The sequence below is a fragment of the Lipotes vexillifer genome, unplaced genomic scaffold (genome assembly GCF_000442215.2).
Source record: "Lipotes vexillifer unplaced genomic scaffold, Lipotes_vexillifer_v1.1 scaffold207, whole genome shotgun sequence".
Lineage (NCBI taxonomy): Eukaryota > Metazoa > Chordata > Mammalia > Artiodactyla > Lipotidae > Lipotes > Lipotes vexillifer.
The window spans coordinates 2,365,164-2,392,600 of record NW_006784469.1 but is presented as its reverse complement, the minus strand read 5'-3'; the positions used below and the strand labels follow the sequence as shown (position 1 = coordinate 2,392,600).

General features: G+C 39.2%; 1 protein-coding gene across 3 annotated transcripts in view; it reads left to right on the top strand.

Moving 5' to 3' along the window:
* Nucleotides 1-27,437, top strand: part of GK (glycerol kinase) — an 82,470-nt gene that overhangs the window by 29,809 nt on the left and 25,224 nt on the right. For 2 of the 3 annotated variants that reach the window (XM_007456852.1, XM_007456853.1), the window contains exons 5-10: nt 15,750-15,826; nt 17,936-18,073; nt 20,144-20,253; nt 22,245-22,311; nt 25,154-25,189; nt 25,561-25,628. In XM_007456852.1, the coding sequence (XP_007456914.1) occupies nt 15,750-15,826; nt 17,936-18,073; nt 20,144-20,253; nt 22,245-22,311; nt 25,154-25,189; nt 25,561-25,628 (496 nt within the window). Of the gene's footprint in view, nt 1-15,749; nt 15,827-17,935; nt 18,074-20,143; nt 20,254-22,244; nt 22,312-23,439; nt 23,458-25,153; nt 25,190-25,560; nt 25,629-27,437 lie in introns of all 3 variants that reach the window. The other variant, XM_007456851.1, reaches the window with a different exon arrangement.

Sequence of the window (27,437 nt, the reverse complement as noted above, 5' to 3'; positions counted from 1 at the left end):
GGGAGCTGAGGCTCGGGCTTCGGTCGGAGCGCAGGGAGAGGACTGGGGTTGGCGGCATGAACACAGCCTGCAGGGGGTTAGTGCACCACGGCTAGCCGGGAGGGAGTCTGGGGAAAAGTCTGGACCTGCTGAAGAGGCAAGAGACTTTTTCTTCCCTCTTTGTTTCCTGGTGTGCGAGGAGAAGGGATTAAGAGCGCCACTTAAAGGAGCTCCAGATGTGGGTGCAAGCCGCGGCTAACAGCGCGGACCCCAGAGACGAACATGAGACGCTAAGGCTGCTGCTGCCGCCACCAAGAAGCCTGTGTGCGAGCACAGGTCACTATCCACACCCCCTTCCGGGAAGCCTGTGCAGCCCGCCACTGCCAGGGTCCCGGGATCCAGGGACAACTTCCCTGGGAGAATGCACGGTGCGCCTCAAGCCAGTGCAGCATCACGCTGGCCTCTGCCACCGCAGGCTCGCCCCACACTCCATACCCCTCCCTCCTCCCGGCCTGAGTGAACCAGAGTCCCCGAAGCAGCTGCTTCTTTAACCCCATCCTGTCTGAGCGAGCCTCCCGTGACCTACACACAGAGGCGGGGCCAAATCCAAAGCTGAGCCCCGGGAGCTGTGAGAAGAAGAGAAAGGGAAATCTCTCCCAGCAGCCTCAGAAGCAGCGGATTAAAGCTCCACAGTCAACTTGTTGTACCCTGCATCTGTGGAATACATGAATAGACAACGAATCATCCCAAATTGAGGAGGTGGACTTTGAGAGCAAGATTTATGATTGTTTCCTCTTTTCCTCTTTTTGTGAGTGTGTATGTGTATGCTTCTGTGTGAGATTTTGTCTGTATAGCTGTGCTTCCACCATGGGTACTAGGGTTTTATCTGTCCGTTTTTTTCTCTTAAAAAAAATTTTTTTAATAATTATTTTTTATTTTAATAACTTTATTTTATTTTATCTTACTTTATTTTATCTTCTTTCTTTATTTCTTTCCTTCCTTCCCTCCTTCCTTCCTTCCTTCCTTCCTCCCTCCCTCCCTCCCTCCCTCCTTCCCTCCCTCCTGCCTTTCTTTCTTTCTTTCTTTCTGTCTTTCTTCTTTTCTTTCCTTCCTCCCTTCCTCCCTTCCTCCCTTCCTCCCTTCCTTCCTTCCTTTCTTTCTTTCTTTCTTTCTTTCTTTCTTTTCTTTCTTTTCTTTCTACTTTTTCTCCCTTTTATTCTGAGCCGTGTGAGTGAAAGGCCCTCAGTGCTGCAGCCAAGAGTTAGTGCTGTGCCTCTGAGGTGGGAGAGCCAACTTCAGGACACTGGTCCACAAGAGACCTCCCAGCTCCACATAATATCAAACGGTAAAAATCTCCCAGAGATCTCCATCTCAACACCAGCACCCAGCTTCACTCAACGACCAGCAAGCTACAGTGCAGGACACCCTATGCCAAACAACTAGCAAGACAGGAACACAACCCCACCCATTAGCAGAGAGGCTGCCTAAAATCATAAGTCCACAGACACCCCAAAACACACCACCAGACGTGGACCTGCCCACCAGAAAGACAAGATCCAGCCTCATCTACCAGAACACCGGCACTAGTCCCCTCCACCAGGAAGCCTACACAACCCACTGAACCAGCTTTAGCCACTGGGGACAGACACCCAAAACAACAGGAACTACAAACCGGCAGCCTGCAAAAAGCAGGCACAAACACAGTAAGATAAGCAAAATGAGAAGACAGAAAAACACACAGCAGATGAAGGAGCAAGATAAAAACCCACCAGACCTAACAAATGAAGAGGAAATAGGAAGTCTACCTGAAAAAGAATTCAGAATAATGATAGGAAAGATGATCCAAAATCTTGGAAATAGAATAGACAAAGTGCAAGAAACATTTAACAAGGGCCAAGAAGAACTAAAGATGAAACAAGCAACGATGAACAACACAATAAATGAAATAAAAAATACTCTAGATGGGAACAATAGCAGAATAAATGAGGCAGAAGAACGGAAAAGTGACCTGGAAGATAAAATAGTGGAAATAACTACTGCAGAGCACAATAAAGAAAAAAGAATGAAAAGAACTGAGGACAGTCTCAGAGACTTCTGGGACAACATTAAACACACCAACATTCGAATTATAGGAGTTCCAGAGGAAGAAGAGAAAAAGAAAGGGACTGAGAAAATATTTGAAGAGATTATAGTTGAAAACTTCCCTAATATGGGAAAAGAAATAGTTAATCAAGTCCAGGAAGCTCAGAGAATCCCATACAGGGTAAATCCAAGGAGAAATACACCAAGACATATATTAATCAAACTGTCAAAAATTAAATACAAAGAAAACATATTAAAAGCAGCAAGGGAAAAACAACAAATATCACACAAGGGAATCCCCATAAGGTTAACAGCTGAACTTTCAGCAGAAACTCTGCAAGCCAGAAGTGACTGGCAGGACATATTGAAAGTGATGAAGGAGAAAAACCTGCAAGCAAGATTACTCTACCCAGCAAGGATCTCATTCAGATTTGACTGAGAAATTAAGGCGTTTACAGACAATCAAAAGCTGAGAGAGTTCAGCACCACCAAACGAGCTTTACAACAAATGCTAAAGGAACTTCTCTAGGCAAGAAACACAAGAGAAGGAAAAGACCTACAATAACAAACCCAAAACAATTAGAAAATGGGAATAGGAACATACATATCGATAATTACCTTAAATGTAAATGGACTAAATGCTCCCACCAAAAGACACAGATTGGCTGAATGGATACAAAAACAAGACCCATATATATGCTGTCTACAAGAGACCCACTTCAGACCTAGAGACACATACAGACTGAAAGTAAGGGGATGGAAAAAGATATTCCATGCAAATGGAAACCAAAAGAAAGCTGGAGTAGCAATTCTCATGTCAGACAAAATAGACTTTAAAATAAAGACTATTAGAGGGGCTTCCCTGGTGGCGCAGTGGTTGGGAGTCCGCCTGCCGATGCGGGGGACGCGGGTTTGTGACCCGGTCCGGGAGGATCCCACATGCCGCGGAGCGGCTGGGCCCGTGAGCCATGGCCGCTGGGCCTGCGCGTCCGGGGCCTGTGCTCCGCAACGGGAGAGGCACAACAGTGAGAGGCCCGCGTACCGCAAAAAAAAAAATAAATAAAAAATTAAAAAATAAAAATAAAGACTATTAGAAGAGACAAAGAAGGACACTACATAATGATCAAGGGATCAATCCAAGAAGAAGATATAACAATTGTAAATATTTATGCACCCAACATAGGAGCACCTCAATACGTAAGGCAAATACAGCCATAAAAGGGGAAATCGACAGTAACACATTCATGGTAGGGGACTTTAACACGCCACTTTCACCAATGGGCAGATCATCCAAAATGAAAATAAATAAGGAAACACAAGCTTTAAGTGATACATTAACCAAGATGGACCTAATTGGTATTTATAGGACATTCCATCCAAAAACAACAGAATACACATTTTTCTCAAGTGCTCATGGAACATTCTCCAGGGTAGATCATATCTTGGGTCACAAATCAAGCCTTGGTAAATTTAAGAAAATTGAAATTGTATCAAGTATCTTTTCCAACCACAACACTATGAGACTAGATATCAATTACAGGAAAATATCTGTAAAAAATACAAACACATGGAGGCTAAACAATACACTACTTAATACCTTGAAACAAATGACCATGGAGACACGATGACCCAAAACCTTTGGGATGCAGCAAAAGCAGTTCTAAGAGGGAACTTTATAGCAATACAATCCTACCTTACGAAACAGGAAACATCTCGAATAAACAACCTAACCTTGCACCTAAAGCAATTAGAGAACGAAGAACAAAAAAACCCCAAAGTTAGCAGAAGGAAAGAAATCATAAAGATCAGATCAGAAATAAATGAAAAAGAAGTGAAGGAAACGATAGCAAAGATCAATAAAGCTAAAAGCTGGTTCTTTGAGAAGATAAACAAAATTGATGAACCCTTAACCAGACTCATCAAGAAAAAAAGGGAGAAGACTCAAATCAATAGAATTAGAAATGAAAAAGGAGAAGTAACAACTGACGCTGCAGAAATACAAAGGATCCTGAGAGATTACTACAAGCAACGATATGCCAATAAAACTGACGACTTGGAGGAAATGGACAAATTCTTAGAAATGCACAACTTGCCAAGACTGAATCAGGAAGAAATAGAAAATATGAACAGACCAATCACAAGCACTGAAATGGAAACTGTGAATAAAAATCTTCCAACAAACAAAGGCCCAGGACCAGATGGCTTCACAGGCGAATTCTATCAAACATTTAGAGAAGAGCTAACACCCATCCTTCTCAAACTCCTCCAAAATATAGCAGAGGGAGGAACACTCCCAAACTCATTCTATGAGGCCACCATCACCCTGATTCCAAAACCAGACAAGGATGTCACAAAAAAAGAAAACTACAGGCCAATATCACTGATGAACATAGATGCAAAAATCCTCAACAAAATACTAGCAAACAGAATCCAATAGCACATTAAAAGGATCATACACCATGATCAAGTGGGGTTTATTCCAGGAATGCAAGGATTCTTCAATATACGCAAATCAATCAACGTGATACACCATATTAACAAATTGAAGGAGAAAAAGCATATGATCATCTCAAGAGATGCAGAGAAAGCTTTTGACAAAATTCAACACCCATTTATGATAAAAACCCTGCAGAAAGTAGGCATAGAGGGAACTTTCCTCAACATAATAAAGGCCATATATGAGAAACCCACAGCCAACATCGTCCTCAATGGTTAAAAACTGAAAGCATTTCTACTAAGATCAGGAACAAGACAATGTTGCCCACTCTCACCACTATTTTTTATGTTTGTTTTTGTTTGTTTGTTTTTTGTTTTTACTTGCGGTACACGGGCCTCTCACTGCTGCAGCCTCTCCCGTTGTGGTGCACAGGCTCTGGACGCGCAGGCCCAACGGCCATGGCCCACGGGCCCAGCTGCTCTGCGGCATGTGGGATCCTCCCGGACCGGGGCACAGACTTGCGTCCCGTGCATCGGCAGGTGGACTCCCAACCACTGCGCCACCAGGGAAGCCCACCACTCTTATTCAACATAGTTTTGGAAGTTTTAGCCACAGCAGTCTGAGAAGAAAAGGAAATAAAAGGAACCCAAATCAGAAAAGAAGAAGTAAAGCTGTCACTGTTTGCAGTTGACATGTTACTATACATAGAGAATCCTAAAGATGCTACCACAAAAATACTAGAGCTAATCAGTGAATTTGGTTAAGTAGCAGGATACAAAATTAATGCCCAGAAATCACTGGCATACCTATACACTAATGATGAAAAATCTGAAAGTGAAATCAAGAAAACACTCCCATTTACCATTGCAACAAAAAGAATAAAATGTCTAGGAATAAAACTACCTACGGAGATAAAAGACCTGTTTGCAGAAAATTATAAGATACTGATGAAAGAAATTAAAGATGATACAAATAGATGGAAAGATATACCATGTTCTTGGCTTGGAAGAAACAGCATTGTGAAAATGACTCTACTACCCAAAGCAATCTACAGATTCGATGCAATCCCTATCAAACTACCACTGGCATTTTTCACAGAAGTAGAACAAAAAATTTCACAATTTGTATGGAAACACAAAAGACCCCGAATAGCCAAAGCAATCTTGAGAACGAAAAATGGAGCTGGAGGAATCAGGCTCCCTGACTTCAGACTATACTACAAAGCTACAGTAATCAAGACAGTATGGTACTATCACAAAACAGAAATATAGATCAATGGAACAGGATAGAAAGCCCAGAGATAAACCCACGCACATATGGTCACCTTATCTTTGATAAAGGAGGCAGGAATGTACAGTGGAGAAAGGACAGCCTCTTCAATAAGTGGTGCTGGGAAAACTGGACAGGTACATGTAAAAGTATGAAATTAGATCACTCCCTAACACCATACACAAAAGTAAGCTCAAAATGGATTAAAGACCTAAATGTAAGGCAAGAAACTATCAAACTCTTAGAGGAAAACGTAGGCAGAACACTCTATGACATAAGTCACAGCAAGATCCTTTTTGACCCACCTCCTAGAGAAATGGAAATAAAAACAAAAATAAACAAGTGGGACCTAATGAAACTGCTAAGCTTTTGCACAGCAAAGGAAACCGTAGACAAGACCAAAAGGCAATGCTCAGAATGGGAGAAAATTTTCGCAAACGAAGCAACTGACAAAGGATTAATCTCCAAAATATATAAACAGCTCATGCAGCTCAATATTAAAGAAACAAACATCCCAATCCAAAAAATGGGCAGAAGACCTAAATAGACATTTCTCCAAAGAAGACGTACAGATGGCCAAGAAGCACATGAAAAGCTGCTCAACATCAGTAATTATTAGAGAAATGCAAATCAAAACTACAGTGAGATATCATCTCACACCAGTGAGAATGGCCATCATCAAAAAATCTAGAAACAGTAAATGCAGGAGAGGGTGTGGAGCAAAGGGAACACTCTTGCACTGCTGGTGGGAATGTGAATTGGTACAGCCACTATGGAGAACAGTATGGAGTTTCCTTAAAAAACCTACAAGTAGAACTACCATATCACCCAGCAATCCCACTACTGGGCACATACCCTGAGAAAACCATAATTCAAAAAGAGTCATGTACCAAAATGTTCATTGCAGCTCTATTTACAATAGCCCGGAGATGGAAACAACCTAAGTGTCCATCATCAGACGAATGGATAAAGAAGACGTGGCACATATATACAATGGAATATTCCTCAGCCATAAAAAGAAACGAAACTGAGCTATTTGTAATGAGGTGGATGGACCTGGAGTCTGTCATACAGAGTGAAGTAAGTCAGAAAGAGAGAGACAGGTACCGTATGCTAACACATATATATTGAATTTAAGGGAAAAAAATGTCATGAAGAACCTAGAGGTAAGACAGGAATAAAGACAGAGACCTACTAGAGAATGGACTTGAGGATAGGGGGAGGGGGAAGGGTAAGCTGTGACGAGGCAAGAGAGTGGCATGGACATATATACAGTACCAAGCGTAAGATAGCTAGCTAGTGGGAGGTAGCCGCATAGCACAGGGAGATCAGCTCGGTGCTTTGTGACCACCTGGAGGGGTGGGATAGGGAGGGTGGGAGGGAGGGAGATGCAGGAGAGAGGAGATATGGGAACATATGTATATGTATAACTGATTCACTGTTATAAAGCAGAAACTAACACACCATTGTAAAGCAATTATACTCCAATAAAGATGGAAAAAATAAATTAAATAAATAAATAAATAAATAATGTTTTTCTGGGAGAAGGAAAAAAATGTTCTCAGGTGGAAATTTGGCAATGCAGGAAGGAATGCAGAGGCCTAGATAATAAATCTAGGTAATAGATTTAAATCTAAATAGATTTAAATCTAGGTAATAAATCTAGTCAATATATAAGTCAGTCTAAATGAATTTTGACTGTATAAAGAAATAATGTATTGTGATATTCAAAATATATTAAAATTTTAAGTATTACATGGCAACAGCAGTACATGAAAGGAATATGGGGTAGACGAGGTTAAAGTGTCTTATGGTCCCAGTATTGTCAAGGATGCATGTTGTAATCTCTAGGGTAAGTAGTAAGAGAGTGAATAATGTATAAGTCACGGGCTTATAAAGGGGGAAAATGGAATGACTGTAAAAAAGAAGGAAAGAAAAAGGAGTAGAAACAGGAAGGAAGGACAAATAGAAAGCATTTATATCCAGACATGTAAGTAATTATATTAAAAAGGACAAGATTACTCTCTTCAGTAAAATCTAGCAAAGGAGTTAATTGAGACTGCTCATGAGCTAATGGGATTAGAGTGGTAAGAATGGAGAGACAACTTTGCGAGACCTTTCAGAGGAAAGATGCAGCTGGTATGTTTTGAAATTGAATAGGGCATAAAGATGAGGGAAAAATAAAACAGGGCTGCAAGATTTTTAGCCTGAGAGAACAGAAGGAAATTAAGTAATATTGAAAGAGTACCAGTGTGGGAGAAAAATGGCTTTCTTTCTTGGACAAGGTTAATATTGGACTTGCAATCAAAGCTCATTTCTGGACAGTTAGAATTTGTAGCTCTGTTGTAAACAGGTTGTTCAAAATGTAGACTTAAAAGTTGCTAACTTAGATAGTCTCAGTTTATTACAGAAGAATTCACCATAGGAATGAAGGTAAAATTAATTGATTCAACAGAAGTTTAGGTACCTTTCTGTAGACAGGTTCTGTGATGACCCCTAGGCTTATAGTGACAAACCAGGCAATCACCATGCTTGCCTTTGTGACACAGAGGCTAGGGATAGGAATTTGGAGGATAGACGAGGAAGGGGCATAGAAAAGGACAGAAGAGTAATTAGCTGGGAAGAGAAGCCACTAAGTAATGACAAGGGTAGATTCTACCTCCAGTTTTATTCCATCTAGGAAAACACTAAGGTGTCGTATCTCCGTGCAAGTTTTCAGTTGAGAATATCAACACTATTAAATCTTTAGCAGCTTTATCTTAAAACAACACAAGGTGGGATTGATGGAAACAGAATCAGATTTTTACATATCTTTGTCTTTGAGCTTCTTTGTCTTTTTTTATATCAGAGTCTGTGGGTTTTCTCCTTTTACCCCGCCCCCACTCTCTCTCTCTCTCTCTCTCTCTCTCTCTGTTTTCTTCCTTCCTTGTCCCTCTCTCTTGTAAATCTCTGTCACTGAAGGGCTATGCTGCTCTTCTTCATTCTTCTCTCTCTTTACTTAGTAAATTATATAACTGATGAGCAGTATTTGTTATAGACAAGCAAATGAGAGGGGCAGTCTACATTTTTTTAATTGCCTTTTGTGTCGCCATTTTTATGGCTCGGAGTCCTCGATAAGCAATCCACGCACCCCCAGTACAGTAACAGAGAGGAGAATTTCAGGGGCCTATCAGTGGGCATGAAATAGGCTAGGTGAAGAAGTTGAAGACTGAGAAAGGCTATTTGTTCTTCCTCACAATAAAGGTGTATTTGTTTACTGACGTCTTTTATAATGGTATGCTTATGAGTAGAGGTGGCCTGTTTTAGAAGTTTCATATTGTTTTAGAATTCATGTGTTAGTTCTGTGATAGGCGAGGTGAACACTGGTGTGGTATCTGAGATATAGGTAAAATGCATCCCTGCTTCCCAGTCACTGTGCCATGGTGCAGCCATTTACCATGATGGCCTCACCGGTGGATTGCAGCAGCTTTGTGGCCCTGGATCTGAATGAAGCAGGCCTTTGACTTCTCTCCCCTACCTTTAGTTTTCCTCATCCCTCTGGCACTTTTTTCTCTCCCTCTTAGCATTATCTTCATCACTATTTTCCAAAGAATTCCCTCCACCCCACTCTCCACCTTTTTCTAAGCCTTTTCCTTCCAAAACCAACTCTTTTTTAGTGGTCTACAGGCCTTGCTTGTCTTCTAAGAAGGTTTGGGTTTACAAATGCACCATAGACTAAATTGATAAAGAAGCACAAAACTACACAGGTGGTTCAGATGTTGAGTGGGGGAAGGCTTGAATCAATTGATATTTAGTATGTTCATATTCACATTTCACTAATGTTACCGGTGAAACGTTCTGGCCTAACTAGGATGTCCCAGCTCTTTCCCCTCTTCTTGTCCAGGTTTCGTCACTCACTATTGAAGTTGATTGGTGTACACGGCAAGCCTAGTGCAATATGACCCTCATATCGGTAGCTTTCCGTAGAGCACAATTCATGATTTAATATAAAAATATTATTCATAGTAGGGACTAATATCCAGGAAGGCAAGAGTCACTAATTTTGAGTGACTATGGTATACTTAGTATACTTTAGTACAGTATACTTTACTATACTAAAGAGAACTTTAGTATACTAAAGAAAACCACCAACAAAATCATGTGTCTCTGAGTCATTATTCCTTATTTAGATGTGATTGCAAACATTGCTTTTAAGATATTGGATTTAAAGTTCCCTATGACACATAACTCTTTATGCAGAGTATGGCAGTTTTAAACATTGGTTATCCTCTTTGCCTTTTTTTATTTTTACATGCTAGTTAACCCTGGGCCAATGATTCAACCTGGTTAGTCATCTCTTGAGATCTGAAGGAACTTTGAGCTCAATTCTTCTATCTTTTCTGGAACTGGGTTGTTTCAGAGTATCAGCCTGAAAGAAAACCATAGATGGCAAACCACCTAAAACTCCTAAGCATGCTTGGCCTTAAACAACAAAGGTGTGGTTTTGTTTTTTATTGTTTTGCTATGGAAGGGAGCAGATTTTTTTACTTTTGTAAAATCTAGAGTATTCAGCCCTATCACGATACACTTATTTTTCATTTTGTCAAGTCTCTTATTACATGGTTCTTTGAATGCCTTACATCTCCTTCTATTCTGGATAAAGAAATACTGCCATATTTTGCAGTGATTGAATTCCTCAACTCTGGCCAGTTTAAATAAAAAGAAACTAAATTAGAGTTCAAGTGTGAGGTATTTTTTCATGTTCTATTTAAGACTATCACTTCATCCTGACTGTACCTATATCGTAGAGATTTCATTCTGGATTCAGACTCTGCCTTTTCCATTTACTACCATTCTGTGCCTGTTGCCTCAGCAGTTAAGCTGGAGAAAGTAAAAGTATGGATCTCAAAAGCTTGAGGTGAAGATTAATGAGTTAATACATGTAGGACACTTAAAACAGTGCCTAGCAGACTATAAGCCTTCAGTAAGTGTTCAGAACATGGCCACTGTTCTGAATTAGATGATAGCCTTTTCAGTCCAGGATTGCCAGATGAAATGGCTGATTTATATACAACAGGTGTTCTTAGGGAAAATGCAGAGCTTACCTGGGGCCACATACACTCATGTCAGCCATTGGCATTTTGGCATTTATACACCTAAGAGCCGAAATAGGTTTCAGCCCCCAAAGTTTGACATGCATGTTTTAATTCACCCCCCTCCCCAACTCTCCACATTTCTTTCGGCCCCACCTGATTTCTCGAAATGTCATCAGGTGAGGGACAGCCTCTTTTCCTTTGCAAATGACCTCTTACCCAGCTTAATTAATAGCTTAACTTTTGGCTAGTGGTAACACATAGCAATTAAATCTGGTTTACTAGATGTAATGTCTATTGTGCGGAAAACGACCCCATAACACTTTGTATAACTGTCAGCAGTCCTTGCTTAGGGTGTGTTCCAAAACCTGGAGCCTTACCTTCATCTCCCTTTCTGTCAGGCCAGTAGCGCCTCATAGCAAACCATCCAGAGGAGATGTATTATTTGCCTTTGCTTCTAGTCAACTGAAAAAAATTTAGTTTATCTTTAGTGTGTTTGCTTTTTTTTTTCCTTAGGTATATTTCCCTTCTCTTGTTATGACTAACCCAAACTGATGCAAATTTCTACATATTCTAAAAATGATTTCTTCCTCTATGCTGTCACTACATCACTAAACTAACCTTAGTCCGCGGGCTTTGAGGCAACTGCATTTTTCTTCACTCTTAAAACTTTGTTTTCAGAACAAACTAAATCCACCAGACATATATTGGATGTGACTTTATTTAATACAAATAAAAATTTCAGTTGGGTTTTTTTTAACCTATTCACTTGGTGGTCTGAACCATTTAAATCCAATTTATTTGGTCTAAGTAAGGGACATGCGTTCTAGAAACAGGCTGTATGGTATTCTGGACTCTATTTTCCTTTTTCTGATGTTTTTCCGAATCACTTTGGAACTTAGCAATTCCCTGTTCCCTTTAGATACGCTGTTGCTTTTTGTGGAGATGAACTTCATCTCCTGCCACCCTACCAGGGAAGTGCTTTCCTGGAGCTGTGCCTTCCCAAAGCCACCCATTTATGTCTTTCTGCAGGTGGCCCCAGCAGAGATTGTAGCGCTCCTACCATGCTAATGCTCCTTAGCACTCCTTTCAGAAGTCCCTCAGGGATGCACTCTCTCACTGCATCACATAGCCTTTCAATTCAGTGGTTGGGTGAAAGTCAACTGAGCCACTTTCCTAACTAGGACGCAGATTTGTGACAAGGTAGGGAAGAGTCATCCTGAACAAGAAGCAGATATTTACCTGGTCTTTGTCCAAACGGAAATGCTATTGAACCAGAGACTCTGACTGGACTGCCTCTGTTCCCCTTCTACTCCACGTCTCTTCCTTCTCTTTTTCTACGCTTAAATGTGTAGGAAAATGTTCATCCTGATGAACTTGCCCATGTGATCTACCATTTCCTAAATGGTCAGCAAGAAAACACAAACCTTGAACCTGGCCATCTCTAGCATGAATTGCCATTATTTCTCCTAATGCTCCAGCTGCTCCAGTTTCTCCTGGCCCTTCAGATCCAGTTGCCGTTGTTCCCTCTGGCTCTTCAGTTCCAGCTGCTGGCGCTTCCTCAGGTATTGGTGCTCTGGCCCTTGCTCACTTCCCGGCCTTCCAACTCAGACACATTGGGGGAAATTGACTGCTGCTGCTGGATCTGGATCTGGCACTTCTTTTGATTGTTCTCAGAAATTATCTCCACGAGGGGCTTAGTCCTCCAGCTTGGGGTCTTCTCTTTGGCTTTTGGTCTCTTATTCTGCAAATGTAATTCTGCCATCTTAGCTTCTTTAATGAGTTGTCTAATTTTTTTTGTTCTTACTTCAGTTAATTTTGAGCATTTGTGAATTGCTTAGTAGTATACCAACCACTGACATTTTTCTCTTTGGCAGTTTTACTAATTCATTCCATGTATTCTAATTGCTTTAAACCCTTGGGTTATAAAAACAAAGTAAAAATTATGCCAGCCTTCTGTGATCATGGAATAATGGAAGGAGAGGGACTTTTGAGACCATCTAGTCCAAACTGCCTTATTTTATATTCTGGAAACCCAGGCCACGAAGGATAACGTGACTTGCTTGGGTCACATAGCTTGTTGGTGGCAAAGCCAGAAGATGTAGATTTCACCTCCAGTGTTTTGACTCCTTTTGATGAGGGGTTCATTCTGCACATACCACTGTGGCTACTTGGAAGCTTTCAAGTGAGGAGTGTAGTGCCCAATTTCTTAAGTAGTCCTTGTCAAGGAGCAGTAGAATCACAGAGCCCCTGGAACTCAGAGAGCCACTTGATCATCAGTTTGTCTTTAGTTTTGTTTTTAAATTAATGATTGGAACAAATTCAGTATCCTAAAGAACATTCCTTAAAAAAGAGGTTCTCAAGCTGTAGTATAACACTGAATAACGTAGGTAGAAAGACTCGGGCCTTCCTGGCCTGGACTTGCAACCAGAATCCTACAATGTAGGGACCGGGATGTGTGGTTTCAAAGTTTTCCAGTTGGTTCTGGTGTGCTTTCTGGATCAGAACCACTGATGTTGAGTCTTAAACCACTGCAGTGTTTCTTAAAGGGGAGGGGCATCTATTTAAAAGGTATATTTCTGGGCCCCCTCCCCAGACCTACTAGCTAAGAATTTCTGGGAGTGGGGTTTATCTTTAAGCTCCCTAGTGATTTTTATGTCCATTTAAATATCGAAAAATGCTGATCTGGAAGGTTTTGAGTCAGTAAACAAAAAGCCTAGAGCAGTGGTTTTCATGTCCCTTGGTAAGAAATAGATTTTACCTCATGATTCAACAAGCCAGCATAACTAAAACAACATTTCACAGGTAAATATTTATCCTACAGAGTTCAGTGAATGCTGACATTTTCCATCCTAATGCATCTTATTTCATTTTTGTAAAGTAGGTAATGGAAACTATTAATACACTGATTTTTAAACCCCTAGCCCACTGTAGTTTCAAACACTTGAGGATTGAGATGTGCTGTTAATTCTACCTGTCATAGGTTTAAAACTTTTCTCTCGACCTCCTCTACTTTTCCCAACTCCTCTGGTTAAGCCTTTAACACCTGCTAGGGTTGCTTGCCTATGAGGAAGGCCCACCTTTGTCACAGTCACACAACACTGCCACTGTGTACAAAGCAGATTTCCCTTGTTCCCTGGACATGGGAGACCTTGCCAACTCCACGATGCTGCTGCTAATGGCTGTATCAATCACAGGGCAAGTAAGAGAAAACTGAACCCCAAGTAAGTGAAGTTATAAGGGGAAAAAAAGGAATTCTACAAGTAGCTTAGTTCAGGTGCTATTTGATTCTCAAGTCAGACAGTATCGCCTGGATCCCCCTCAAGTCTGTCTCTTCTGGGTTGGCTCCAGATGTGGCCGATTCAGCTCTCTATTCAAGAGGGCAGCAGGTCCAGCTACACACTCCCAAGCTGAGCTGAGAACAGGGACTCTTTCAGACTGAGCACAAATCTGAGTTGGGCTGATTTGACCACATCAGAGCACATCAGAGGCTGATTTGCTCCTCTCCTGAACCGCTCACTGGGGACACAATACTGGACCTGGGGGTAGGGTTGAATCTCAGGCTGAGGATGAGGGAGAGTTGACTTCCTAAAGAGAATTAAAGATACAGCTCCCAGCAGCAAGAGGAATGGATGCTGGGCAGCAAATGCAGGTGTCATTGCTAGGCTATGTATTTCCATGGTCTTCCTCTTTGTGTCTTGTTTCCTTGGTTATGATGGGCCTTGTTTTCTTAAAGTTTTCCCCACCTTTGGGAAGCAGTATAGTGTCCTGAAGCCCCTGATTTAATTCTTATGCAAAGTAGCCACTGTCAAAATCAAGCACAGGCAAGCCCTCAAGGGAAATGATGCTTTAAGTAATTTAAAAGAATTGGTTAAAATTCAGGACAGGAAACAACTGGTTTTTAAATGAAGAGTAAGGAATAGTACAGTTAAGGATGAGCCAGGCTAGACAGTAGCTGCCAGCACTCGCATGTGTAGTGGGCAAGTATGCATAATCTTCCTGGTGCCCTTTAAATAAACTGTGTTTTTAGGAGGCATCTGAGCACAGTCAGTGCCAAAAAATATCGAGTGACCACTCACAGATTAAAAGTTATAAAAGTTAAGTACAAACCTGAAATCTGACAAATAAAGCTCAGCTGATCCTATTGTTTACCTTTTGCAATTGCTCTGTATACTACTTAATGCATTCTCTTTCTCAAGCCTTCTGCCGTAAAGCAGAACAGAACTTTCTACTAGGGGGATCAGAAAGTGGATGATAGTTATTTAGTGGAAACAACATTGATCTGTTAAAATGGAGAGTTTTTTTTTACAATCTAGCATGGAGAAAGAATGGTGACCTGTAAATAATTCTTGTAGCGATTCTGGATTCTAGCCTACTTTGAAAGAGTTTAATGTAAATAAGCATTTTGTACATAAGCGACTGAATCTTATTTTTTTCCCCCTCTATAATAGTATCAGGTTCTCTACTTTGTCACAAACTGCTACCAAGTTTTTCTAAGGTACATGCTTTATACATGGTACAGTGATCCTGGGCTGTGCATTTTGCCCTGGAAACTAGCCTGCCTAGCATTTAGATTTTCTCTGCACTCATGTATGCATAGAAAATCCATATCCAAAACCATTTTTTTTCTATAAAAAATGATACAAAATCAGCACCCTAAGGTATGTATTGTTCTCCTAACTTGGCCTATAATTTTGCATAAAAGCTTCAAATTCTCCCTCATAAATTTATTCTCTCTTCTAACAATATGCCCATTCATTTCTAATTTTCTAATTTCTGTCTTTTGAAAGCCGTAGCATTTTAATTGCTTATGGAAACTAATCAGTCTCCTATCCTTGACAGTGATTTCATTAAGATCTGATTTTTTTAAATGAAGTTTTTCATATATATTATTGTATTTTGGTCTATAGTGTGGCTTGACCTAAGAACCCAGTCTACCGTTGAGAGTCTTAGTAAACGAATTCCAGGAAATAATAACTTTGTCAAGGTAAGAGATCTCTTCAAAAGTATACTATAAAAATGCTTGTTTAACAAAAAAAGTTTGGAGATTTCACCAGGCCTTACATCTTATTGCACAATAGTTATTTGATACAATTGATAGAATATTTCTCCACAGATAATTACGTTTCTATCTTCCTTGCCCTGTGGTAGATTGGAGGAATAATATTCCAAGGTAAATAGGCTGGAGGGGATAATAAGGTGTCCCAGTGGCTTGAACCATGCTCCTCACAGGGTGCTTCCTATAATTCAACCGTGCTTTCCAAATCCTTCTCTCTCTCTCTTTTTTTTTTTTTTTTACTGTCCATCAAAGAAAGTTCTGCATGCTTTTGAGTTTTTAGGTATCTGGATTCAGGGAGAGAAACTAGAAGACACTCCAGCCTTTACTTGAACTCCTCTTCCACTTTCTTCATATGAAGAAGCCAATAAAAAATGCCTAATTTTCAGTCCTCATATAGGTCTCTCTTCAGATAAATGAAGGGAGGGAAAATTTTTGAAACAGACGAGGTACTTTTCTTAGCAAGGTCAAGGCCAATTTCTCCCACTGTCCAAAAAGAAATTCCATTTTTTTTTCTTTCTTTCTGTTTTGTTTTTGGTTTATTCCCTTTATATTTGTCAGTGGGACTCTTAAATGTCAGTTTCTTGTGGTTCTTGGTTCTGAAGCTAGTGCTCAAATCCCATTAATTGCAGCAGTCTAACAAAACATCCCCTACCGTTACCCACCCAAATAACCTCAGTCTTGTCCTGAGTATACCCTCACCCATTTCCTATTCTGTTCTCTTGATCAACCTGCCCAGCCTTCACGCCTACCTCCAGCTGCACTTTGCTTCAAGGGGTGCATGTTTTTCTCTCCAAAGCCATTTAAGGCAACTTTTACACCTTCTACTTAAATCATGAAAATGAGATATTTATATGCTACCTCACTATTTGGTTTGTGGGATGACCCTTGGTCCTTCAGATCAAAGAAGCATATTCCCATATGTTACTTCCTTTTATTATTTTTGAGCATTGATCTTTTTTTTCTAGGAAAGCTAGAAAACTATGAGTTAAGATTCTTAACTTACAAGGTTGCATTAAAGTGTTAAATCCTTTGGTTTGAGCTTTTTTTACTAAACATATCCATGGGAGATGAGAAGGAAAAGGGATCACTTTCTATAGTTGAGTGATAAATGAGAATAGGGATCAATCAAGAAGGGGAAGATAGTTGCATTATTTTGATGTATGTATTTTCTTAACCACTTTCACCAGCCCTTATAAATATAGTGTTTAATATGCTAACAAAAATGAATTGGACCTGATCCATTCTCAAGGAAGATTGATAAGCCCATGTTTCATTTTTACCCTTTAACCTTTATTCAACTCACCCTCCCTTTGTTCAATCTATTTGCTGAATTTAGGCAACTACTTTCTTTTATATGTATATACTATTTTTTTTAGTTTATTGAGGTAACATTGGTTTGTAACATCATATAAGTTTCATGTATACAACATTATATTTCGACTGGCAACTACTTTCTTAAATAGAACAACTTTGTGTTGCTTTAATCTGGCGTGTCTTTGAGCTCTGCTTTATTCTCCACCAATTTTATGTTATTTGAATATGTGTATTGAATATGTATTAGATTTTTTACACACATAAATATATTGTTAAGGCTTATATGTTTTAAAACAATCTTCTGGTTGTGGTCATTAGTTTATGAATTGATATTCTCTCTGATTTTCAATAGTTTAAATATCACTTTCATGGAATATGAAATAAAAAGCAGAGTTTGAGGCTAGCTTCTGTATGTAATCCTAACTCATCACAAAAGTTAACATCTATGTTTTAACTATCTAGATTTCAGGGCATGTGTCATTTAATTTTCTCTTTACCTTGCTACGTGGATGCTCTTTGAACTGCAAACATACCACTCTGATCTTTTTTCATGAACATGCTTTCCTGTGCCATGAGATAGGAAAAGTATTTTTATCCATAATACTGTAGGATTGCCTTTAGGACCATTGAATATTTTGTGATTTATTGAGTTTTTTGATTTGGTGTTTTATTTTAAGCTGTTATGAATTTAATTTCCTGGCTGAATTTCATAACTGTTTTTAGTCCAAGACAGGCCTTCCACTTAGCACTTATTTCAGTGCAGTGAAACTTCGTTGGCTCCTTGACAATGTGAGAAAAGTTCAAAAGGCAGTTGAAGAAGATAGAGCTCTTTTTGGGACCGTTGATTCATGGCTTATTTGGGTATGTTTAAATATCATGTGTGTGTGTTTTAAACTGCCTATCTTTTTTCTACAAAGAGTTTCAAACTTTTTAGTTGGCAGCATCATTAAGAAAAGCCATTCAAGAAACAGCAGAAAGTTCAGCCTCCATTTGAGAGGCACTTTTGCCTGCTTCTTCTTGATTTTTTCTTGTTTTATTTCAGCAAAAATGGAGGATGATTACCAAAACCACATCTCATGTTTATTAACTTTAGACTAACTAATTTAGGTAATTAGCAATTAGTAAATTTAAGTAGCCTTTATCTGCTGCCTATCATACAGTCCCTTGCTATGTGCAGGGGCTTGGTTCTAGGACCCGCCATGGATAGTTAGCTGTCTGTATCTGCGGATCATGTAGTACTGTATTATTTATTTTTAAAATCCACGTATAAGTGCACCTGCACAGTTCAAATCTGTGTTGCTCAAGGGTCAACTGTACTTCTTTTCCACTAGCCATTTCCTGGAAGAAATTTATTTCTTCTATTTTCTACTACTTAACATGATAAAACACCTAGGCTACGTTTGAACATTTGTTTTCAACATCACACAGCTGACTTTTACTTAAGTCACAACATGAAAAATCATAGTGGAAATTTCTGATATATAATCTTTTTGCCTAAGCTGAACATGGATGAGTAGAAACAAACATTTCCCAGATATCTATATATCTTAAAAGTACATGTTCGTTCTCTTCATTCTCTCTCCTCTCTCTCTCTCTCTCTGTCTCTCTCTCTGTCTCTCTCTCTCTCTCATTCTCTGTTATTTTTATTAATGGCATTTTCAAATACACCCAAAAAGTGGAGGGAATAGTGTCATGAACCTCTAGAACAATGAGTCAGCTACAGTAATCAGCTGTGGCCAAACTTGTTTCAACTGTACTCACTCTTTCTCCCCATGGATAATTTAAAGCAAATGCCAGACATATAATTTCATTTGTAAACCCTTCTCTAAGTATGTGATTATCTTTTCCAACATTCAGGGGAGCTTCGAGGGAACACTGCCCCTATTCTCACTTGCCAGATCCACAGAGCAGATCTTTCAAACCCCCTATCAGGAAGTAGCGCCTTCTCCAGCCCTCCCTGTGCTTGGCCAGGGCATGCTGTGCATTGTGCTCATGGCCAGCAGTTTTCACACGTGTCGGTCACAGTTGAAATAATTCTGACAATAATTCTCACAATTGCCTGGAGCCAGACTAAGACAAGATGTGGAACTGTGAGCTGCCGTTTCTCCACTTTTGTTCCTTTCTTACTTCTCATTGCTTCTACATAAAAGGAAGCAGCAGTCCTTGCAGTTCAGGTACAAGGGTATTAACATTAGAGAGTTTAAAACTGCTTTCAGGATATGTGCTTGGGTCACTGCAGGCACAGCCCAATGAGAATTGTTATTCCAAAACATGGACACGCACGCGCGCGCACACACACACACACACGCACGCACGCAACAAGAGCAACAACAGCAACACAGGGTTCAGTAAGATCCTAAGAGGCAGGCATTTCAATGTATTTTACTTTGCCAAATTTAATGAGACTCTGCATCTTCCAAAGATAAGAGGATGAAAACAAAAACTGAATTTTTTCTTTAACCATCAGTTAGCTAGAACTGCTGTCCAGTATGGTAGCCACTTTGCCACATATGGCTATTGAGCACTTGAAATGTGGCGGGTCTGAATTGAGATGTGCATGAGTGTAAAATATACACTGTATTTCAAAGAGTTAGTACAAAGAATAGAAGGTACAATGTCTCAGTAATATTTTTTTATATTGAAAGGATATTTTGGATACATTGGATTAAATAAAATATATAGTATTATTAATTTTACCTGCTTTATAATTTTTAAATGTAACTACTAGAAAATATTCAAGTACACATGTGGCTCAGTGTGGTTCAATTACGTTATATTTCTGTTGGACACTGCTGAAAACAAAAAAATTAAGTAATTGAAATGTTCCATTCTCCTGCCTTATGTGCTCTGCAACTGATTATGGGTCTTGACAAAGTGTAAATTAAATTGCAAATAAGTACAGATTTAACATGTCCTTTTCATTCCGTCCAGAGCTTGACAGGAGGAGCCAGTGGAGGTGTCCACTGTACAGATGTAACAAATGCAAGCAGGACGATGCTTTTCAACATCCATTCTTTGGAATGGGATAAAGAGCTCTGCGAGTGAGTTGTGTTTTGCCCTAAGAATAGTTTTCCAAGTGTGTTGCCTATTTATAACCTAAATCTTACTATTTTCAGATGTTACTGGAGCACCAAACTTTAACTGTTGATATTTCAACTACAATGTACAAGTCTATGTTGTATATTCTTTTAAAAGAGACTTTTTTTTTTTTTTTTTTTTTTTTCGGTACGCAGGCCTCTCACTGTTGTGGCCTTTCCCGTTGCGGAGCACAGGCTCCGGACCCGCAGGCTCAGCAGCCATGGCTCACGGGGCCAGCTGCTCCACGGCACGCGGGATCCTCCCAGACCGGGGCATGAACCCATGTCCCCTGCATCGGCAGGTGGACTCTCAACCGCTGCGCCACCAGGGAAGCCCCAGACTATTATTTTTTTTTGTAACGTCTTTATTGGAGTATAATTGCTTTACAATGGTGTGTTAGTTTCTGCTTTATAACAAAGTGAATCAGTTATACATATACATATATTGCCATATCTCTTCCCTCTGCCTCACCCTCCCTATCCCCCCCTTCTAGGTGGTCACAAAGCACCAAGCTGATCTCCCTGTGCTATGCGGCTGCTTCCCACTAGCTCTCTGTTTTACATTTGGTAGTGTATATATGTCCATGCCACTCTCTCGCTTTGTCACAGCTTACCCTTCCCCCTCCCCATATCCTCAAGTCCATTCTCTAGTAGGTCTGTGTCTTTATTCCCATCTTACCCCTAGGTTCTTCATGACCGTTTTTTTTTGTTTGTTTGTTTTCTTAGATTCCATATATATGTGTTAGCATATGGTATTTGTCTTTCTTTCTGACTTACTTCACTCTGTATGACAGACTCTAGGTCCATCCACCTCACTACAAATAACTCAATTTCGTTTCTTTTTATGGCTGAGTAATATTCCATTGTATATATGTGCCACATCTTCTTTATCCATTCATCCGATGATGGACACTTAGGTTGCTTCAATCTCCTGGCTATTGTAAATAGAGCTGCAATGAACATTTTGGTACATGACTCTTTTTGAATTATGGTTTTCTCAGGGTATATGCCCAGTAGTGGGATTGCTGGGTCATAGGGTAGTTCTATTTGTAGTTTTTTAAGGAATCTCCATACTGTTCTCCATAGTGGCTGAACCAATTGACATTCCCACCAGCAGTGCAAGAGTGTTCCCTTTTCTCCACACCCTCTCCAGCATTTATTGTTTCTAGATTTTTTGATGATGGCCATTCTGACCTGTGTGAGATGATATCTCATTGTAGTTTTGATTTGCATTTCTCTAATGATTAATGATGTTGAGCATTCTTTCATGTGTTTGTTGGCAGTCTGTATATCTTCTTTGGAGAAATGTCTGTTTAGGTCTTCTGCCCGTTTTTGGATTGGGTTGTTTGTTTTTTTGTTATTGAGCTGCATGAGCTGCTTGTAAATTTTGGAGATTAATCCTTTGTCAGTTGCTTCATTTGCAAATATTTTCTCCCATTCTGAGGGTTGTCTCTTGGTCTTGTTTCTGGGTGCCTTTGCTGTGCAAAAGCTTTGAAGTTTCATTAGGTCCCATTTGTTTATTTTTGGTTTTTTTTCCATTTCTCTAGGAGGTGGGTCAAAAAGGATCTTGCTCTGATTTATGTCATAGAGTGTTCTGCCCATGTTTTCCTCTAAGAGTTTGATAGTTTCTGGCCTTACATTTAGGTCTTTAATCCATTTTATTGCATATGTAATAAATAGGCCAAATTAAGTAATTGTCTTGATTATTTTTCAAGGAAAATTAGGTTCCTCTATAAAAGTACTTTGGTTTTTGTGTGCTTTTTATTTTGTATTGATTTGTTTGTATAGAGTGTTAAATACCCAAGCATACTGCTGGCTTATTTATTTGTTACTATTTAATTGTACACTAAAATACATTCATTTTTAATTGTTGTTTACATGCCTTTAAATTCATATTAATGTTTCTAGATGTTTATTTAAAATAGTTTTATATACCCAATCTTATTGTTTTTTAGATTTTTTGAAATTCCAATGAAAATTCTTCCAAATGTCCGGAGTTCTTCTGAGATCTATGGCCTAATGGTAAAAAAAAATAATAATAATAATAATAATTTTTATCTTAAAAAAGGCTTTACTATTCAGAATTCAAAAGTCAATTGTGTTACGTTTTGTATTTTGAGACCTGTACATTTTGTGAATGTTGACAGTATGTAAAATAAGAATTTAGTATTGTTTAAATAGTTTTATAACTTAAAATTCTTGAGTCCTTCTTACCAGTTTATATTTTATATAAACTTTATATAAAACTGTATATAAAAACTTTATTATAAACTTTATTGGCTTTTCTTTGAGTATTTTAAAGTATTATTGAGATAATCTAACTACAGAAGGTGGTAAGGGAATGTTTGAGCCAGTTTATTCTTTTAATCCAAATAACTGTTTAGTAGTTGTGATGCCTGCTTTTAATTTATGGGAAGGTCTCTTCACATTTTAGTGGTGTTCTTTTTCCTGTTGAATCTCCTTTAATGGCCAAACCATGTCTCATATCAGATTCTTTGTCAGCCTGAGCAAAACTTTAGCAAAGAAACTGAAAGCAAAGAGTCTGTTCTGGTTTGTGATTGCTGATTAAACTAGTTTTCATCATGGACATTTTTACTGTTGCTTTCATTGAAACCCACAGAAAAAGTAGTCTAAGCAAAAAGTACACTTAGCATTACTGAGTATCTCTGATTACACATCAGGGATGAAAACCTCTAGGAGCATTTGAACTGGTGTTTGAGCTCAAAAAACTAGAATTTATGGTAAAGATTAAGAAAACTCTTAGATTAATTGCCAAAAAATAATGTTTTGACATTTCATGAAAAACATTAGAAACTCTACTTATAGACTTAATAATAATAATAATAGAGTAGAACACTAAGTGTTCTGGATAAAGCTTAAGCAAGAATTCTTAAATGTTTCATTTATAATAAAGCCCTTTAAGGCAAAGTGGAATTTTTTAAGGGAAGCATAGTCGTTGCTTATCTACAATTTAAAAGTGCCTTGATAATTTCATAGCTACCTATAAACCAACTTGGGTCAGAGAAAAAAAAAACTATTCTTGAGAAACAGTTTCAGAGGATGGTTAAAAAAAACATTTAACTGGCCTAGTTTTCTCTTGCATTTAAAATATTATGCTTCTGTCCCCCTCTCTCCCCTTGCTGACTATAGAAAATCTCTCATAGTCTGGTGAGTAGGTTGCCCACCAATTATGCTACCCATTCATTTGGAAAAGATACAGTGCATTTCCATTTAGTTTTAGATAAGCAGAAGTCCATTTACTAAGTAGATTAACCTAGAACCTTCCATGACCCTCCAAATTATTATAAGCTCTAGTCAAACTTTAGGTATTTTTAAAATGTAACCTTATTTATTTTTAAGTCTTCCGTAAGGCTGAGGAAGACTAAGGTAGTTTTCTGGAATGAGAAATTCTGATGGTCCCTATTACAAAGTACAGTTGTGATGTGCTTTGGGCTTTAGCACAATAGGGAAATTAGGTGTAGTTTTTAGATGTCCTAAACATCTATCTTAAATGATATCTTGACCAACCTTTCAGACCAGTTAGTTGGAAATGCACTGTCACTTTTTCTGCATGCTTCACCAGAGGATATTCCCAGGAATCCTCCAGAGACCCCCCTCCCCATGAAGAAAAAAGAGTGCTTTCCGTGCCTGACTGCACATAGTAGATTCTGCTGGTAGTTTGATAATAACTTCAGTAGTATAAGCAAAGACTTCTTTCAGTATTTAAATACATTAAGATATCTAGTCTACAGGTTTCCTGATTCACTTTCAGCCATTCACTTATTATCCAGGTTCAGATTTTCTAAGAATTTATACAGTAAATAAAAGATAGGTCTTGGATTAACCCAAAAGCATGAAAGAAATAAAATGTTATCCACTAGATAGAGGGTATTTTTTATTTTGTAAAGGGTTTCCGCACATATGCTATTATTTCCTTATCATAGCCATGTGAGGTGGCTTCTGTTCTTACCCTCACTGTCACAGATAGAGAACCCGAAGCTCCCAGAGGCCAGGAGACAGGCTTACAAATGGCAGACTGAGGGGTCGGGCAAAAGCTTTAGTTTGGTGCTCTTCTAATACATCACAGGTACTTCAGGGATCATATTCCTTCCCCCTAATTCCTTAATATCAGTACAAATTGCTTTGTATTAGTGTAAGTTGTTTGGTTTTTTTTTCACAATTAAGTTTGGTAAAGTCCACAGACAGTCACTTAAATCTCATTTTTTTTCCCCTAGAATGCTGGCAATTTTTTGATCAAAGTCAAAACCACTATTCATGGCATAAATTAACTCTTGCTTATCAAAACTTGAAGAATGATGTTGGCTATGAACAAATAATACCCAATACCTGAACCCTCTCTTGTTTCTTACTTATCTTCAGAGCAGTTTGGGTAGGAAGAACAGTTGGTAAAATACAGCCTTCCAAAACAAACATGTTCCATGCTGGTTAAATAGCTATTTATATGTTCATTTTAAAGGATGTGTTAGTCTTTTCTTAGTAAAAACAATAATAGCAAAGAGCTAATGGCCTTTGGCATGCATATAAGCCCAGGCCCATTTTGTAGATAAATAAATTGAGGCATAGAGAAGTTTCAGCGGTCTGCTCAGTGACTAACTAACTAACCAGGAGTAGAACCCACGTCTCCTGACTCTCAGTCCAGTGTTTCACGTCCATGTCTCTTCTTGTCATTCTAGGAATATTTCTAGTATCTCTCTCTCTGAACCACTCATGTCGTTGGAACACTTGCTTTGTCTTGTCTGCCCACATGCTCTGGCATGTTGCTATTTGTGTTCATTCCTGTTGCAGTTACGTTAGTAGAGCCAAATTTGTGATTATTCATAATCCTTTTTTAAAATTTTATTAGAAAGCTGGGGCCTTGGAAGGTGTACCAATATCTGGGGTAAGTTTCATCACCAAACATCTCCCTGCTACCCGCCCCCTTCCATGTTATGGCTTTCCTTAATCAATCTTCCTCCTTCCTTAACTATGGAAAATAAGTAAGAGCAGCAGAATTGGCTATTCTTGTTTCACTGTGACACAGTGTAGGCTATTGAGAATTTTTTCTGAATAAATTAATTCTACCTCTCCCTTCCTGTACCTGTTTGCAGTGTTAACACATGGGGAAATGGCCAAATGGAGGCAATGCAAAGAACATAAAACAATTCATTCCTTCGTAAATAAAGAGGGGAAAATAAATCTTATGGCTCTCCTAGAAAGGAAATGAACAATATTGTCTTAGTCAGTGTTCTTTATTGTCATGTATACTTTCAGTGTTTGGGGGACCAATCTGCTGCATTGGTGGGACAAATGTGCTTCCAGGATGGACAAGCCAAAAACACGTGAGTTTTAAGAAACAGACCTGAAAACCAGTGGTGTTTTGTTTGTTTTTCCCTTTGGTGTTTTGAATGAGGAAATGCTTTTGAAGTTCATCCAGGCTGAAAATTAATAGCTTAAGAGTTCCAGTACAGATATATATACTTTTTGCCATTTGTTTTTCTTCATCTCCTTCACATAGAATTCACTATGACATATGTAAACAAACTGATGAGGCTTGTGAAAACCTTAATTTATAAAATTCAGTACCTTTTCCATCCAGAAACTAAATGTTGGCTTAAAGTATTCTTGCCTCGGGACTTCCCTGGCGGTCCAGCGGTTAAGACTGTGAGCTTCCACTTCCAATTTTCAACATGGTGTTCCTGCCCTAGACTTTCTCACTAATTATAAAGTCATATTTTTGTGGGATTTTCAGTGTTATTTCCCTGGCAGTGTGCTTTCTCCCCATCATCTGGAGTTTCTCCTTCGACAAGAAGCAGAAGGAATGACGGAAGCAGAGATTTAGTGCATTTTTCTCCTAATCTCGTCTTACTGCTCATGCGCGCAGTCCGTAACAAGCCCCATATTTAATAATGATAAGATTACTCCCACTTTAGGCTGGGAAAGATTCTCAGAGAGGTTAAGCTAGTAAGTGAGAGCAGCAGTCTTTGCACCCAGATCCAGCTGATTCAATTTAGCCGGGGTACCTTACCTCTGTACTTTACTATCCTCCGTGTGGAAAACAGTTCCATAGACCTGGCAGGAGACTATCTACGTTTAAGTGTTTTTTTCTTGAGGATTTTCTGATTCGCTCATTAATGTTAACTTCAGTGGTTACGTTCTTCTTTTGTCAATAATGGAATGTCTTTACGTTTTAGATTAAGTGTTCTTGTACTCTAGTAGGGTCAGAAGTCCTCATGCAAAAGTGTGACATTATTTGTGTGAGAGTTTTTTGGGGAGGGAAGATGGGAAAATTCTTTGCAGGTCATGATATCCAGAGGTTACCATCAAGAAGTGTTTGAGTCAGCGTGCATCTGGAAACATATTGTTTGAATTCTGGGTCCCAGGTAGCTGAGTCAGGAGTCAGAGAAGTGATAGAAATGGTAGAAAAGTAAGCTGTCCCCTCCACCCCCTTCTTTTGTCCTCTGCCAGACACCCTAATGCTAGTAAATCAGATGCTCTCTCTCTTTGTCAAGTACCTAACACTACAGAGCACACGGGAGGCGCCCAATAAAGTTGCCAGGTTTTCCCTCTCTTTATACTCCCCTCCCCCTTAAGCATTATCAGCCAAGTCCCGAAATGATGAATTTAAGTTAGGGAGGGCTTGCTGAGTACCTCTGCAGCCCCTGCAGGTTGGCAGAGGGGCATAATAGAAAACTGTAAGATCTTTGGGCTCATGTTTCGCTTCCTGAGGGGAAAGAACACAAATATACAGTTCATCATATTATAAATCAGAACTTACGTGCCATAAAAAACTTGGAAGTACTGCTGTTGGGTTTCAAAGGGAGGGGAGAAAAATCACCAAAGATTGTTAGTAATGAGATGTTTTGAAGACTGAGCAAATATTGGTGAACGCGTGGAACACTGAACGAAGATGCAAACAGGGACATGGAAGAGTTTATTTAGAGAATGTGGAGAACATTTGGGTGGGGAAGTAGTTGGGAAAATAAGGCTCTAGGGTGGCGGTGTGAAGCCCTAAACTTCAGACTGAGGATTGTTTTCTTGAAGGCAGTGGGACACTCCTGAAAGTTTGTGGGCTGCTGTTCAGAGATGACTGGAGCTGTTCATTAATGATATGGCAGTCCTGGGTTAAAGTGGGGAGAGGCTAGAGGCAA